General features: G+C 29.0%; 1 protein-coding gene across 1 annotated transcript in view; it reads right to left on the bottom strand.

The window, feature by feature from the left end:
- Window positions 1-19,147, bottom strand: part of LOC111620289 (calcium uptake protein 3, mitochondrial-like) — an 85,389-nt gene that overhangs the window by 6,296 nt on the left and 59,946 nt on the right. Inside the window, exon 11 of the mRNA XM_023362193.1 lies at window positions 5,359-5,516. Coding sequence (XP_023217961.1) covers window positions 5,359-5,516 — 158 coding nt within the window. The remainder of the gene's footprint in view (window positions 1-5,358; window positions 5,517-19,147) is intronic.

Raw genomic sequence — 19,147 nt, 5'->3', positions numbered from 1 at the left:
GAGTGCATATGAATTAGAATTAGATAAAATTAATATTTATATTGTCTAAATGTTCACATAAAATTCTTCATATTCATAAAGAAACAATGTAAAAATTTTAATGTCAAGACAATCAAACCTATTACTAAGAAGAAGGAAAGCTGCATATGTATAAATAAATCTATAATTAAAACATTTTAAATAAATATTTATAATGCAAATTTTTAAGTTTAAAAGAAATTCACATTCAAGATTACTTTCAATTTTTAAATATTGATAAAATATTTTCATTATTTAATTAGAGAAACAAAAGGTTATATACGTGTATACTTCCTAAAGTTATTATTATTAATTATCCATATAAATCTAATAAAAAATTTCAATTCATACTATTTTTTACATTAAAATATAAAATCTATTTTGTATATATTTATTAAATAAAGCAATACAAATAATACAGCGAAACAACTTTAATACAATGAAGCATAAAAATAGAAAGAGAATATTTGTGCATGGAATTATTAGACAAGGAAAGGAATGAAAAGGAATTGGTGCAGATAGAAAAATATATAAATTATCATTAGTTAGCACAACATTTGAGAATTCTTTTTAAATATTATAAATATTTATATTATATAAAACTATATTAATAATATAAAATTTATTCTTTCAAATAACATGTAAAAAGAAGAATCAAAAACAGATTCAAGTATGATCATTTACTGTAAAAAGTGACTAAAATATTAAAAATTTACAATGATAATTTAATATACAAAAACATAATTGGATCCCTGAACTGGTCTACAAATTTATAGAATACTATAAAAGTTGGCAATTACTGCTAAACTTTTATATGAGAAGACAGAGGTATTTTCAATATACTGTAACTCATTGGTATCACAGCTATATATATATTTAGTTTAACATGATTTATGATGTATCTTCTTGTGACCTTTCTAATATTATTGATTTGTTCTGGTATAAAACTTAATCCCAGTTCATCATCAAAAATCTCCTCAACCTGTTAAAGATTTGGTATCTGATGAGAATATGCAAAAGGGGGGCAATGTAAACTTTCAATGTATTGTAACTTCTCAGAAAAAACAAATCATCTGCAGATGAATTTAGAATTAACAAAAACAGATTTTTGTTTCTTCTCAGTTTACAAAACTTCAAGAAGATGACAATAAAATAATTGACGTCTAAATCTCTGATTTATATACAGTCATACCCCGAACTTACGCGATACGTGGGACCGAGCGGTAATTGCGTAAGTCAGGGTATAATTTCGCATATAAATACATACAAATAATTTTTAATTGGGGCTGGAGACTACAGAAAACAATAATTTAGAAAAAAATGTTTAATAAAATCTTAGATAATACATATGTATAACATATTATATTATTATACAATTTTTCACAATTACTTGATTATCACACCATAATTTTAACATTGTTTCCATCTCAGCGATAATACCGTAACGTTTACCAATGATGCTTGAATTTAAAGATTAAGCATTTTTTACAGCTTCGAGAATTTTTTCTTTACCTTTTATAATTGTTCTGATCGTCGATTCCGGTAGATCAAACTTCTTTGCCAATTCACAAATTTTCATTTTTGTACCGAAGTCTTTAATAATGTTAACTTTACATTCCAAAGATAAAGTTTTTCTTTTCTTGTTTGATGCAGAAGAATCAGTTCTACTTCATTTGGATGACATAGTAGAGTGTTAAGATTAATCATATTTGTTATTGTAAACCACGCTTAAGTTAGGCGCCATCTATTCATTTCTTTTGTATGTCCGATGATCAAAAGACTGCTTGGGATCGAGTCTATTTATAATTTGAAAGGTAATCTTGTCAGTTGTATATACAAAAGATAAATTGTTTACAAAATGAGTCTTTGTTTATTATCTGATAAATGTATACTTTTTTCGTCAATTGTTCACGATTGCAGATGCCTTTTGTGTAAAATCCAAGTCGGATGTATGTAAGCTAATAAATGTTCTCGTTAATCTTATCTCACCTTTTGGTTCATTCACGGTTACAAGAAATCACCACACAGAGTCTCTCAAGTCTCCGTAGATATAACAAACAGAAATAAATTACACAAAATAAATTGTAGCTATGCGTTGATTCCGCGCAACACATCCGAACATGTAAGCTGAACAATAGTGTGAGGGGAGTGAATAATCAAGAGTTGCGTGGCACTCAAACAAAAGACGAATCGACGAGATTTGAAAATCGTGTAACTCCGGGTTCGCATAAGTCGAGGTAGCGTAAGTCGGGGTATTACTGTATATATATATTAGAGATGCAGTTGTTGTTTGCTAATTGTACTAAACAGCTCTTCCACTGATTAATTGTCAAGTTATGTTTAATTCTCTAATAATCAAAGTAATTGATAAATAATCATTTTATTGGAAAAATATAATTTAATAATTTTAAATTTAAAACAATAAACATTAAAAAAATAAATAATGTTTAAAGAAATGTTTACTTTATTAATAATGAACTAAGTTTAAACAAGAGTGCATATGAATTAGAATTAGATAGAATCCATTACTTTATAGTGGTCATGTGATATTGTATGTACTATTCAATTTTTCATTTGTTTCTATGAATCTTTTCTCGGTTAAAAACATATTATTTCAGTAAGAAATATGCTATCATTACCAAGAAGTTTTTAATGGAAATAAAACTATTGATAACTAACAAATATAAGGAAAAAATTATTAAAATTATAGTATATTCCTGCAAAACAAAAAACTTAACTCTGAAAAATAAAATTGAAATTCTAAACATTCTCAAATGAGAGCCACAGCAGATTTAGGATATTAGTCATGACTCTGGTAGAGAAATTCTGTTAATACAGAAATTAAATTAGTCATGACTCTGGTAGAGAAATTCTGTTAATACAGAAAATAAAAAAATTAAAGGTATACTTAATTGAATTTTTATTGAAGAGTATTCTAAATTTTTGATCAATAAAATTTTTTAAAACTGAATTCTGTTTTATCCTAAAAGTAAATACTATGTTGAATATAGATAATAAATAAATAATAGTCACTACTTTAACAAGTAAACATACAGGGTAAAATGTATGAAATATTAAGCAGAATAAATTCTTTATACAACTATTTGATTTTTTGTTTGATAGATACATGTAGAATAAAAAATTAAAAAGTCCTGGCTATGATAGACTTCATAGATATTATCAACTTTTGGAAGTTTCTGTTAAGCATTTATCTAAGTTTGGGTGTCCAAGTGATGGATTAATTTTGTTTGTTAAAATTTCTCATGCAAAATTATACTATCATTTTCCAATATGTATGTAATTATGGTTTTGATTTCCGATAAAATGAATTCTGGCTTAGAAAAATAAATTGTTGTTCTTTCATACTTTCCATCTGTTATAGAACTTGAATATAAAAGTTATTTTTTCTAAATAAATTGATTATAAATGTGAAATGAATCTTATGGTATTATCATTTGAATTGATGATTGTAATGCCAGAATTGATAATTTTCATAATAGAGAATATTATAAAAGGAATCAAAAAATTGTTGAAAAATCATGAGAAGATAGTAAATAAATAATAGAGATATATAAATTGTGGCATTAATTTGATTATAAATTTTTTGCTCTATATGAAGATGCAATACATACGTTCTGGCTATTTTTACCTTTATCTCTACTGACAATTCAATGACTGATTTGGATATTATCTCATATTTGTTGTTCAAACTTTGCTCTCAGCTTTACATCTTATCTAATGTGTATTCTAATCATTTTCAGTAGTAATGTTTTTTCATCTGGATTTATTAACTAAATTCAAATTACATAGATTAGAAAAGTAAGGCAATTCAAACTAAACAGCAATATAAAGAAGATCAAACTGAAGATCTGATATGTATATTAATTAACTAATTGACAAGATACTTTTGAAAATTATCTGCTTTTGTGTTCTTTAACAGTTAATAAAAAAATTTGAAAATTTCAGGGAGAAATGAATAATATAATCTGGCATACATCCACACATTGTAATATATAGAAAAAATATGTGAATAAATTTAAAAAAAAGCATAATCTTTGCTTGCCATGAAACAGATTGTTATAAACTTGCAATTCAAACGAAGGTAAACTTAAACAAATATAAAAATAAAGGCACATGGAACATATCTCTGACTACTTGAAAGTGAAAAAAATATATCAAAATGTATGTAACGTAAAAAAAAATATATTATTTAAAGCAATTAATTGTGCTTTTGTGTAAAACAACATCTTCAGCTCTTTTTAGTCAGTGTTAAATAGATATCATAGGTCTTCTAAGTTGACTTACGTATACATCCCTTTTGATAAATAATTAAATTATTTTAAATCAGGGAGGTTATTTGCCAGAAGTGACTTTATTAATGCTTATTTTCCAAGTAAAGATGATTTATTAAACAACAGAGTAATACTGAAGAATAATATTTATCATTATGCCAATTAAAATATAAAACAATCACCATCTGGAATTGATGGTATTCCTCTAGAATTTGTTAAATATGTACCCCCAGAAAACTAAGGTTACTTTTGTTAAACTCATTAAATATGATTTTCTGAGTGAAATTATTCCTGATTCTTGGAATACAATAATTTATAACATGGCATATAAAGAAAAAAGCTAATCCAGCCAACTATCACCTAATAGCTTCATTAGTGACAACCCAAGTTTTTCCAATCTGCTAAAAAATTGACTAATAAGTTAGTTAAGTAAAAGAAAATTACAAGTTATACAACAATTTGCTTTATTGTAAAGGGAAAGTTACAACAGCTGCTATATTTCTTTTAAATAATCTAATTCAGCTAACTTTGTCCAGGAAGAATTACTGTTCATTAATTTATCCATAGCTTTTTGATTTCATTTCTATCCAAAAATTTCTCTCTTATTTAATATAACTGGGACTTTCAGCAAAATCTGTTGATTGTTACAGTTATTATTTCATTACTTAGTATAGTAGCTTTGCAGCTGAAGACAGACTATCAAATATTTTTGTTTTGGACAGAGGCTTTCCACAAAAAATTTGTTGAGCCTATGTCTATTTTCCCTTTATATTTCAAACTTGCAATATCAATTGTTAACCTTTCAACAGTCGGGTATGATTCTAACCCCAGTAGCGGAGAAGAAACGTGGGAAATTTTTAAAGTATTTTTCCATGCGTTTTTTTTCTCATTACTGTTTCAGAAAAAGATTTTGTAAACAGTTATGTCTAGTAAAGAAAAGTCTTTTTTTATTGTTACATAATTTATTTTTTATGTAAATTTTTTTTTGCAGTAGTTTTAGGCNATACATAATATTTCAAGCCTTAAATATTAAAATATTTATACTTACTCTGAAACCACGATGTAATCTGTCACGCATAATTGCAATAAATTCCTTATAGGATAAATATCCATCACCATCTTCATCAAAAATCTCAAATACTGTATTTACAAGATTACTATCCAAACTATGCCCAGTACAAATTTTTACTGCTCTATGAAATTCTTCTAAAAATATAAATCAATAATTCAAGTTTCTAATTTTAAAATTACACTTTATTTTTGAATTGCATTCATTCAAAATACTATGAAACATGCACATAAAATACTGTAAAAACTATCATTATAACAAAATAAAAACAGTAGTCAATTTACATTCCACAAAGTTTTTCTCATAAAATCTGCTGAAGATATGAAAATTTCCAATGTAATTTTCTTTTCATTTAAAGTAAAATAGTAATACAGTAGAGCAATAATTATCCGACTCAATTGGGGACTGGGGTTGGTCGGATAATTGAAAAGTCGGATAACAGAAAAGTATGAAAACAAAAAATGAATGTGTTTTATCAAAATTACATCAATAAAGTATTAATAATCAATATTGATAAATCCAAGATAATTGTATTTGAAGAGGACAATTTTTATGACAACAAGATAAATGTTTATAAGTATATGCTTAAAGTAATAAACAATTGCTTCACTGAATAAATTATACAGAGGCAACCTTTGAACAATTAAAACTGATTTATAATAATTATAACAGAGATTCAAAAATAGTGAGTGAATTAGATATTGCATTCATTTACAGAAATTTTTAAAATTAACATTAGAGATGATAACTGATACCAATCTGATACTGATATAACAGCATATCAAAATGTTACTAATATTGAAATCAGTTTGTTTTACAAACCAATGGGCTACCTTTTTTTTTCTGATGGTCGCTATTAAAAAAGAGATCAGAGCATTGGTTCATTTTATAAACCAGCACCAGGACATCAGGATCATTTTAATATGCCAATATATATAGTATCAGATTGATATTTGTTACATCTCTAATAAATATAAATGTTAAAATTAAAAGTTCTGAAATTGAAGTTTCTTTTTGAAAACAAATACAAAAATTGAACCTTGAAGCAAGCTGAAAAACTCAGTTAAGATGATGATAAATAATCTTTTTATTTTTCTCAAATGTTGTTCTAATTTAGACATATTATATATAAAATTACATTATCAACACATGAATATATAAATATAAAAACAAAACTTTAATAAAAATAAACTATGAATTTTTATTAAGAAAGCAATATTTCAATAAATTTTTATAAAATTACTTTATTTCTAAACAATATTTTCATTATTTTTTTTTTATTAATGTAATACAGTATAAATAGAAAATTTTGACATTTAAACAATGATTATAATTAATATAAATATAGTAATTAAAATCATTAAAAAATTAACTTATTTAATCTATCATTTTAAATGATTAAATTAAAGTTAAAGCATTATCATTTAATTGTATTTAAATGAAAACACACATAAAGATATAAATATAACAAAAGAAAATGCAATTATTATTATTATTGAAAGCATATTCATATATAAAACATAGCAAAATTTGTAAAAATATTTTTGAATTTCTGATGAAAGCTGATTCTTTTATAAATGTAAATTTCTGAAAACATTAAGTATTCATAAATTTAGAAATAATTCCTTTCTAGCGTAATTAAATTTATATGAACAAAGATACTGTTTACAAGATTTATCAATAGAAATAATTCAAATATACAGAGAGAATATTAGTAATAATATCTAATTTTATATACAGTAATAGATACAGTATTAACATAAAATCTCTTAATTCTTTCTAGATTGTTTAAAAAATATTTAATTATCAATTAAACTTGTTAACAACTTAAAAATATTTAGTAATCTATATTAAAATATATTAATAAATATTCTATCTTAGAAAAATTGTATTTAAATAAAATTACTAAAATAATTGTTATAATATAATATTTAATTGATAAAGCATTTATATAAAGTAATCCAAAGTTTAAAATTCAACTTTATGAATTGATTTTGATATCAGCAGCAGCTGACTTCCTCAGAATAAACAAAAATTACTGTACAAAAATACTCAGAAAACTATTTATACCACTGAATAATTGAAATTGACATTAAATGTAACTGAGAAAATTTTTATTGCTGAGAAACAAACCTTTTTCTTGATTTTTGTAAGAGATAAACTGTGAAAAATCAGATAACTGTTAAGACTAATACAGTTGGATAGCTAAATGTGTAGCTTCAATAACATTTTGCTTTAGCCACCAGCTGGGATTTTTTTCCATATATCAAATCATGAAGTCNGCTATCGTGAACATTTGACGAAATAAAAGTGTACATTTATCAGAGAATAGACAAAGACTCAGTTTGTAAACAATTTACCTTTTGTATATACAACTGACACTCGATCCATAGTGGTCTTTCAATGACCGGACATAAAAAATGAACAGATGACACTTAACTTAAGCGTGGTTTACAAAACGAATATGATTAATCTTAACACAACCACTCATAATTAAAAAATTAAGCCTAGTTTAAATACTGGCTTCCCTTTCATGGTTGAGCCAGTGTAGCCAGCTAAAACACGTAAAAATTTAACAAAAATAATATTAAAGTAGCCAAGACATAGCCAATATATTGTAGCGCCACATCACTAGCGGACATTTGAATTTGCCGACTAGAATGCGGTCAGTTAACTGAGGTGACGGTTAATCGGGGGTCGGATAATCGATGCTCTACTGTAATACATAAGTGTATTAAACATTGCAATGCCTGATAGTAATTTGCTACTAGAGATAGACATTAGGTACCATCTCTTAACTAAATTAATAATTATAATTTTAATAATTTATTAAATAATTACTCAAGCTATAACTCTGCTAATTATTTAAATTAGCAGAGTTATAGTCTGATTGTTTAAGGCAATCATTTTGTTATGTAATAATACATTAAACAAAATGTTACTAATGATACAATAAAACATTTATCATTATTATTATATTGCACAAAAGTGCTTTGTTTTCACTTATCTTTTATAGTTTTAAATACAACAAATTATTACTTAAATAATAACTCATTCAAATAATAATTTGTGGAAAGTCATTAATTTATTATTTAAGAAGTAATGAAAATCAAAAAGCATTTCAATTTTTAAATTAAAAATTCAAAAATTACCTTGTGATATTGGCTGGTTTGCAAATGTGAACATCCTCATGGCAATTGCAAAATCATCCAAATTATTTAAAAATTGACAAAAAGCTTTAAACTGTTCAAATGTTATTCCCTAAATTAAAAGTATTTAAATTAAAACTTTTACTTTACATTTTTAATTAATCATATAGTTTAAATTATTACTACACTGATCCCCCATGTTTGTGAATAATTGGGACCAAGTAATCCTTCATAAACATGGAATTCTTGAACTTTGAGTTCTATTTTCAATGTTAAATTTGTAATTTGATTCAAGACTTTATTGGAATGAATTACAATATTGCTGTTTTAAAAACTTTTCAGAAAATAAATGCTTTTATTAAATAAACATACTGTGCAATGGCTTATAGTGCTGTAAAAGTCATTTTATTTAAGCCAAATGAAAAGAAATGAACCAAACAGTAACATAACTTATGACAGACATCATACAAATGAGTGAGTGCAGTAATCTTTTAGCATTGCACCTGCTCAAACATCCAGTTTGTGTAGGTACCAACTTCAGTTTACAATAGTATGTACTCTCCCATTTCCCAAAAAGTTGAAACTTCTCATAAAAGTTGAAACTTTGGTGTATAAATTTCCAATCATGAATGATCAAATTTCTGAACACTTATGTTCACAAACATCGAGGATGTAGTGTATATTTATTCAAATAAAATTAAAATATATATACATATCTATTACTTATAGCAGAAAATTAAAATAATTTTCCAAATGTTGTCATCTCAAAATATATCCTAATAATACAATTTATATTACAAGACAAATCATTCATTATTATTTTACTTATATTTGTGTGTGTTTTACAAAATTAATCATATTTTCTCCTCTGTAAAAATTATCTAAAGAAATAATTATCAATTTATAATACAGTTGATTCCATTTAATGGGACACATTGGGACTTATCCATTTTGGCCCAATTAAGCAGCTGTCCCAATTAAACAAACTAATAATAAATTCTAAAATAAAATATGTAATACATAGGTAAATAAATAAGCAGGTAAAAAATAATAATTAGGTATAGTACCTATTTTAATGATTTATTAAACCAAAATACAGAAAATTTTTGTACTATAAATTTGCCAGACTCATGATGATAGATAACTGATTCACATCATGTTAGTGTTGCCAAATATTAATAGAGACATACACAGGGGTTGACCATTCGATCTGTTCTTGATTGAGTGATTTTTCCTTTCTCTCTTTTTAGTTAGAACATGTTCTAACTAAAAAGGGAAAAAGGAAAGGGTTCATCCAAAAGTCACCTTATGGTCATCTTTTGAGCACAATTTCCTTTACTTGGATATGGACCACTTCAGTGAGAGCATCCATAAAATCCACCAGCTTCAGATGCTGTGAATTCTATGCATCTATTATTATGATTCTATATCCAATGTATGGCAGAAATTTCAATCAGAAAAGTTACAGAACAGCTCCCATGAGTGCTCTTCTGACAATCACTGGTCTCCCTCCAATAGACCTTCTCATCAAAGAGAAGATGTGGAGGTACTTTCTCCTCAATTCTGCAAACAACAACAATATCCACAATAATCTGAGGACTATACTTCCATCCAAGACTCTTCCTTTAAACATCAAAGAGCTTGACAACATAATCTCCATCAATGGTTTGGACAAGGCCAACAACCATTACCTTTTGCACCTGGCTATAATCATTACTGCCCAGTTCAACATGAACAAGGACAATATCCCCAACAATTTCAACATTTATATGGATGGTTCTAAGTCCAAGGAGGGTATGACTATATTGGCACCAACATCAGTTGGCTAAAAAGCAGGAGAATTATCATCATCACAGATAGTAAGGTGACTCTTCACCAGATCTGTAACAGGAACTTAAACCTCAAAATCATCAAGGACATCACCACCCTCTTAGTTAACCTGCAACAAAAGCTATCAATAAGTTTCTATTGAATAAAAGTGCAAATCAACTCACAAGGTTGGCTCCCAAAAGGCTCACCTCTCACTTATAACTCTCTGATCCCTACCTCTTGGATCACTAAACACTAAATCAATCAACAAACTGCCAAGGCATGGCAGGATGAGTGGGATACCAGTGAAACTGGTAAGCTCACTCGTCAGTTTCTCCCGAAGGTTACCTCCTCCTCCTCTCTCTGGCACCTGACCCCAACCTTCCACCTTACTCAGCTTATCACTGGACACGGGAACTTTAATGCATACCTGAGACAGTTCCTGGGTAGCAGTGATGGTAAATGCCTTCACTGTCCTCAGGAGGATGAAACTCCTATGCATGTCCTCTTCCATTGCCAGTGCTATGACAAACAGCACCTTGAACTAATGACCAGTGTCCTTAAAAATAATCATCCCTGGCCATGCCAGCCATTTCTTCTTCTAGAGAATAGACTGCTCTGAAAAATGTTTCTTCATCTCAACCATGGACAACTTTAAGAAGATCCATCATCCATCACAGAACAGCACAGAGTGATATTCATTTTAGTTCTGCAGATAACTCTGTCTTGCCGTATCCTCTCTGTAACACCACTTCTGTGGTGACCATTTAATTCAGGTATTAATTATAAAAGCACATTTCATTGTAAATAGCTACATTTAATTGTTCTCCTCTATGTGGGAAATTTTGTAATTTATATTTCTTTCCTACTAAACAGTACCCGGCATGGCACTTATGTATCTCACTTTCACTTCCTTCTTCATCTTTCTAGACTTCCTTTCCTCCCACCCTTCTCCTAACATCATTTCACCCACTATTTCTTCCTTACTTTAAGGCTATGCTATTGGTGCAGCCTGTTTACTTTTCCACCTGTACCTGTGATATGTCCCACTATGCTGACCCTCTCTGGAAAAGACCAAACTGTCCAAGTGAAAGACAAAATTGCTTTCTCTGCCAACCATTAGACCTACATGACATTAGTGTATGTAGTGTCAACATATTTTCGAAAGATCCCTAAAATATATCAAAAATTGCTAAATTCTTTTNAATTGTATTTAAATAAAATTACTAAAATAATTGTTATAATATAATATTTAATTGATAAAGCATTTATATAAAGTAATCCAAAGTTTAAAATTCAACTTTATGAATTGATTTTGATATCAGCAGCAGCTGACTTCCTCAGAATAAACAAAAATTACTGTACAAAAATACTCAGAAAACTATTTATACCACTGAATAATTGAAATTGACATTAAATGTAACTGAGAAAATTTTTATTGCTGAGAAACAAACCTTTTTCTTGATTTTTGTAAGAGATAAACTGTGAAAAATCAGATAACTGTTAAGACTAATACAGTTGGATAGCTAAATGTGTAGCTTCAATAACATTTTGCTTTAGCCACCAGCTGGGATTTTTTTCCATATATCAAATCATGAAGTCTGGTTACTAATATGTGACACATTTGTAATACAGAGTGAGTGAGAATGTCACAAAATCAGTTAGCAATACATCTGTGTTTATGATTTATATATCATTTAAAAATATACATAAATCATTTTTTTACAAACAATTCTCTGAACTCAGTAGTTAGGTATAAATTTTTCAAGATAAGAGAGATCAAATATTTTTAAAATTAAAATAGAATTAATAACAACATTAAAATGTATTTATGAACCATTAATAACAGAGATTTTAAGATAAGAATGTTTTGAAAATACTAAAGATCTAGTGAACTTCTTATTGCTTAAAGTAAGTAGATAGATAAGATGATTTCATCTGAGTTAATTGAACTGAGTTTGTAGTTTAAACTTCATACACTGAGTGTGGCTTTAACAGCTTTTTATTTTGCCAGTGCTTTCAATGAACTTAATCTTCATCTTTATACTTTATGTTCATCATCAACATACTTACGTTCATTTCCATAATATTTTGAATGGGGTCAACTCAAATAACGAGGATTAAATTGATTTTTTCTTAAAATTTACATATAGTGTTTAATTTTGATTGTTAATTTTTGTTTTTATTTTGTTTTTGTCTTTGTTATTTTAAATAAATATGTGACGGTACCTCCTGCACAACATCAAGAAATTTGCATAGATGAGATAATTAGGAATTTTATGACATTTGGTCTCACAAAAAACTCTTTGAGTCCAAATTTCATTAAATTCCTAATTTGTGAGTTTAAATGTCTAAATTCCTAAATTCCTAAAGATCAAAAGTAAAGAATCAAATAGAAAAAAGTTTTTACAAATAAAAGTTATGATGCCACTTCAGATGGATTATGAACAATAAAAATATAAATGTCATTAATCAGACCCTATTAATCATGTTGAAGCAATACATGTAATTAGAGAGACTGGTGAGAGAAAAGTTTCATGGAAAGAAAGGTCAATTCCTCAATTACTCCCTCAAACTTTTGGTGACAGTTTAAGAATTCTATAAAAAATGAGCAATTATTTATTGTCACAATGCTGGCTACAATTTTTAATCATATTTTTTAAAATTTAAATTAATTTAAAATATACACTCTCCACCTCAAATTAGTAGTGTCTTGTCCTTATACATAATACTTTTCCATTAGCAAACCCTGTACATCATATTTTTCCTGTTAGCAACAGAGTTATGCCGTCAGCTATGTAACTCCTCACAGGGGAAAATTTTTAAATTGAAATAACATGACTTCTGGTTTGCATCAGAAGTTCATATACAGTTAATCAGGGACTCCTGCCCCTAAGCTTTCCATATGTGGTTTCAGCTTTCATCTATCTAACTCTATTCTCAAGATTAAAGATAGACAGACAGACGGATGACAGTGGAATTTATAAGTCTACACTTTTTCAATTGTGGCCTAATGAGATGAGTCAACTATCCACTAGAGAAGGTCTGCAGATATATCTAAAGAAAGGATCTTTCAGAAATTTAACTCATTTGGAGAAATAAAAAGGACAATTATGTACGAGACTACATATGAGAGAGTTGTTTCCATTCTTGCTGTTCTATGAACTGATCCAGAGAGTTTAAATTCAAATGACCAAAACAGATGAGTTCTAGTCTTAATGATTAGATCCAACCAGTCCTCTCACTACCTGACAAATCATCTCTTGCAGAATCAAAGAAGGGAATCTTGTCTACTTTGAATCATGGAGGGAAACAGATAAAAATTATTTCTACTTCAAGAACATCCAACTCTATATAATATTATATCTGGAACATTTCTTTTGGAACTCTTAAGAATAAGTAATTATGTTCAAAAGCATCCCAATTCATCGGTTCTTAAACTCTTTCACTCTTCTTCTCTTCCTGAATGTGAAGTACAGTATGTTATTGTTGCACTAACAATAAATTACTGGCTGTTTCCATCATACTTTTACTTCTTTCTCTATGGTTCATTGCATTAAAATTATGCTGCAAATTTCAAATCCATTACCCTATGGTAATGGATTTGAAATATTATTTAACCTTAATATTTATAAATCTATAAATTGATTCTATGTAGAAAATTCTTTACTCCGTTTGCTTAATTTAATTGCATAGATTCCTGGCTTTTTCTTTTCTTCTACCTCTTCTCTCTCTGTTCTAATTATCTGTATGATTGAGGGTAATCTTTTAATCACTACCTGGATGTTATATTTTTTCACTGACAATGTTGTTATTCCTGCTACAGAATTTTGACTTTGAATTTCAAAGTAGCCATATTTTGAACTAACTGAATTCCTTAACATGTAAATTTCTATATATGCAACTGAGACAAATAGTACAGTTATAAACTAACGAGATTTTAAACCATCCAAGTTCAAATTAATGAGGATTTCCTGCATTATAAACACCATAAAGCTTAACTTTGAGGGTAGGGATAAGTTTTATAAAAAAAACTATAAATGCTAATAATGAGTAGAATCTTCATTAAACTTGACTCTACTCGAGATTGACACACAATCCTGTCTACCATTAAAATCAGACAATTCCCATCTAATTTTAATGGTTAAACTAATGGGTCTTTCCACCCTTTGATTTGACCATTAAAATTTTATAGAATCAATCCCTAATACACAAGCCTATGTACTAAATTTTAGGGACAAAAGGTACAGGAAATTTCTAAAATGTAAAATTCTTGGGGGGTCATTTTTGGACTGATCACCATACTTTCCATCTGTTATACAGTATGTGAGGTTGGGACCACACGCCCCCCGGACGGAAACCGGCTGTCGAGCTAAAGTCAATATATCAGTGACTTATTACATAAATAGGACCGGTGAAACCAAGGAACGGGGTCCGAGACAATTTAATTGTTGCATTCCAGATCTAATTGACAGATCCGCGATCGTCAATTGTGAGAATGAGCGAGGGATCGTCTGTCGGGGAAACTTTAGATGGTCACCTAACAGAGAGTTCAAAGCGGAACCTGCTGACACTCCTGTGAATGGGTGGCGGCTGGGACAGCTGCCTCCTCTCTAGGACAGAAAAATAGACATTAGGTAAAATTTACGGGTCCGTCATCCGGGAAAGGGCTTGACCCGACTTTGGAGGGGAACGGCCCGGATGGGGATATTTGGTAACCCCGCGGCCCGAATCACATCCCTGGCAACAAACCAGGGACGAATAGAATCGCAGGGGACCAACATTTAGACCAACCAAAATCTCAGGATTTTGGGAAGAATAATGTTATAAAAACCCGAGATCCCAAGGACATGGAGCAGTTGAGATCGAGAACGCCAGTTCCAGAGAACTGGACGAGGATCATCAAAAAGACCCACATCTCTGAAACCTAGGATGGAAGGAATGAGGGATCCAATTTCCCAGCAACAACTTTCCATCCTGCAACCTCCAAGACTATATCGGAAACGTACTATCTCCTCCAGTTGTTTGTGTTGTGTGTGACAACCTACAGCATCAAAAGGAACTATCCAGTGCGCCTTTCTTCTGTTTGGGACGCCCTTCGACCAGACGGCTGAAACATGATGTATCTGTAAGCATGTTTTAGTTCAAATAAACGCGTAGAATTTCGTAACTTCGGTCTCTGTGTGAGTCTCTTTGCATCCAGCAAACCACTACCCCCATACAAACAGGGCTTTCTCGTGTCATCCTGACAGATCACAGGAAAAGCGAGCGTGTTCTTCTTTAACTGAAAGGTCGACACTTCCTCACATTGGGGCCAACTACACCTCGCAGACCCACAAGTGGTGCTCACAGTGGTGTCTACAACTCCTCAACCCCACAAATATATAACAGAGCCAGGAAAATAAGTGATTCACAAAAAGGAAAAAAAAAAACATAGAACAATACTGATATTACTCATGATGATGTTTATAAATAATATATATAGATTTTAGGAAACCTGATAATGGCCTAAAGGAGTAATTATTAAACATTAGTTATTAAAAATATTCTCTCAGCAAGTGCATAGGTTTGGTCATAAACTTGTAATTCCTGCTACAGTTTTGACTGACACTTTAAACTGTTTTTTTACCTCATTTTTTTTTTTACTTCAGCAGTAGATTACCTTTTTTTGTCTGTCTGTTTGATTTAGACAAGCTTTAACCAACCTCTGTACCACTTTTTGTGGGACTCCCTGCATATGTGTTGCATCAATTATTAATCTGATTTCTTGTTTTCTGTGCTCATGGTAGGTTGAGTGTGTGACCACTCAATCTGAATGGAAATATGAAACTGGGAGAATATAATTAAACATGACAAAAATAAAGGAAGCAACATGATGTAAGAAAAGGGTGAAAAGTTAATACTTGAAGTGGCAGTGACACAAGGTTAATACTGCACAGGAGCAGTTTTATTTTTACAAATTTGGAATGAAAATATGTTGTTTTAAATAGAATGAATACTGTGGGAATAATTCTAGAATTATATGCTAAGAGTGTTAATCTCAATATAATTACCACTAAATGCATTCTGTGTATTACATATTCACAAATTAATTAAGTATTGGAAGATGAAATTTTCTATGAACACATTTTCAAATAATTTTTTTCATTTTATCCTAAGACTTTTTTCTTAGTTGTATTAAATAGATTCTGAACTTTCAAATAAATATTAATTACAAAACACTTAAAAATTGTATAATTTGACAATTTGCTTTAAAAATAAGTTGCATACTTTAATGCAAAATAATTACGATATTTAATAAACTTTCCTTTGCTATTCTACTGAACACACACATACAGTAGAGTCCCGTACAACGTTATGCATTATAGGAAATTGCGTTATCGAAACCTGCATTATCACACAATTTATGGCAGTTTAAACCTTGGCCTATAAGTTGAAAAAAATACATATACCTCTGACAAAATTTGAGGGTGTTGCTTGCTTTATTTGCACGTTGTACAAGACTCTACTGTATACACTATTTATGTACAGAACTATTCATAATGCCAGACCTAATTTTATTTATTAAGTACTGTACATGGCAGTGTTCAGAAGTAGCCTCAGCCAAGAATAATTCACTAAACTATACAGAAATTTTAACAAAAAAACTTATACAAAAATTTTAATAATTCACTATTTGAAAGATAGTAATCACAAGTAAAAAATGGCAAAAGACAGAAGCATTCTATGTTTGAGTTTGCAAAGACAAATTCCATTTTAATAGTTTAGTGCAGATTTCTGACTCAATTTAGAGTCTTTGTGCCATCAAAGCCATGCAATTTACTAGAATTATGCTCAAGAATTATCGCATCCACCAACAAAACTGGTATTTACACTCTATACTGGAGGGATGCTTTTAGCAAGATTTATGTATGGAGGCTGATAAGAGTCTCAAAAAAAATGTTAATTCCACAGTGTGATTTTGTTAGTTCCTGAAGTATGAAAAAGAATATAATAATATATATAAAAAATACTCTTCTGTTTTCTAAAAATATTTTTATATGTAACATGTTTCAGCCTTTATTGGGAGTGTTTCTTTTATAAAACTTCTAACTCTACTCTGAGTCTTATGTGAGATGGATTATTGCCTTAACATTTGTAGGATCACAGAAAGAAGCTACATGCAATATCTGTACTTATACACATGTACACTATATAAAATATCTAAAAATTTACTCTTTATCTACAGTGTTAGCAGTTACATTCATAAAGGTACAGAGTAAATGTAGATTTGTATTTTCTAATTCAGATCCCTTTAATATTATAGTTATGCTACTGAATCAATATATTTGTTATTCTTGTTCAATTGTTTCTGTTTATTCGTCTTGTAATCTTCTAAAGTAGTTTCAACAGGCAAAAGTAAGTTGTCATCTTTTGCATTAAGAATACATTTCTGACAACCATACCTCATACATATACAGGACAGTTATCAGAAGATATTTCTTTATGCTCCTGCTTAAACTGCTTTCATTTCCTTTAGAATTTCTGTATAATTCTAGAACATTCAATATCTCCACCTAGTTTTTATTATACTAAAATTTGTTTTCATTCTGAATTCATTTTACTTGTGTTAATTTGTATTTTATTTTTTAGTGGAGATCTCTCTGAAAGTCCAAAGTAGTCTGCAGCAAGTCAGCAAAACATGTCCAAAAATATATGGCCATAACCACATTGATCAAATTAAAAAAATAGCAAACAAAAGAATGAAACTTAACAGTATCTATACTAAACAACAATGGCTATTTGAAAGCAAATGAGAGATCCTAAAAAGACACTATTGTAACTGCTCTATCCAAAGAGTGTGTGGTCTAAAAGTAATGAATGAACAAAAGGACATTGGTCATTTAATCACAAAGAGCATTCATAATGAACTCAACTCAAACTTTTTTAAATACCATAACAAAAATCTGTATTAAATAACAACTCTACTATTTTTGAACAATCGATCCATCATCAAGAGATTCCCTATCAAATTAGTTCACTTTGTAAACAAGCTCCAATAAAACAGATTTTTGTTATTAATTAAAGAACATCCTGCTGGTGATTTTGTAATAAACTTGCAAATATTCTCAAATAATTTAAAAGTTATTTTATAATTTTAATTTTTGACTTTACTTGATTATTTTTTCACTAGTTAGAATGACACAAAGATGTGTTTCAGATGTAAGTCAAAATTAAAATTAATTACAAGATTACTTAAGATGAGAAAATTACTGTTGTTGAATCAGACCAAAGATTGTGCAAGTTATGTAAGATAGAGACAAGAAAAAAGATTGTTTTAATATAGGTTAAGGCATTGTTTGTTTATGGCATAAACCAATAATTATTCACAAAAAAACATTTAATGCATAAACTTTATGCATTAAATGTTTTTTGTGAATAATTATGATTGTAACANATTGTAGCGCCACATCACTAGCGGACATTTGAATTTGCCGACTAGAATGCGGTCAGTTAACTGAGGTGACGGTTAATCGGGGGTCGGATAATCGATGCTCTACTGTAATACATAAGTGTATTAAACATTGCAATGCCTGATAGTAATTTGCTACTAGAGATAGACATTAGGTACCATCTCTTAACTAAATTAATAATTATAATTTTAATAATTTATTAAATAATTACTCAAGCTATAACTCTGCTAATTATTTAAATTAGCAGAGTTATAGTCTGATTGTTTAAGGCAATCATTTTGTTATGTAATAATACATTAAACAAAATGTTACTAATGATACAATAAAACATTTATCATTATTATTATATTGCACAAA

Source organism: Centruroides sculpturatus, unplaced genomic scaffold (genome assembly GCF_000671375.1).
Source record: "Centruroides sculpturatus isolate CEXI.00-Female unplaced genomic scaffold, Cexi_2.0 scaffold4, whole genome shotgun sequence".
In the NCBI taxonomy this organism is placed as follows: Eukaryota; Metazoa; Arthropoda; class Arachnida; order Scorpiones; family Buthidae; genus Centruroides; species Centruroides sculpturatus.
Note: the sequence above shows the minus strand (reverse complement) of the source record. Positions and strands in the feature narration are given on the sequence as shown.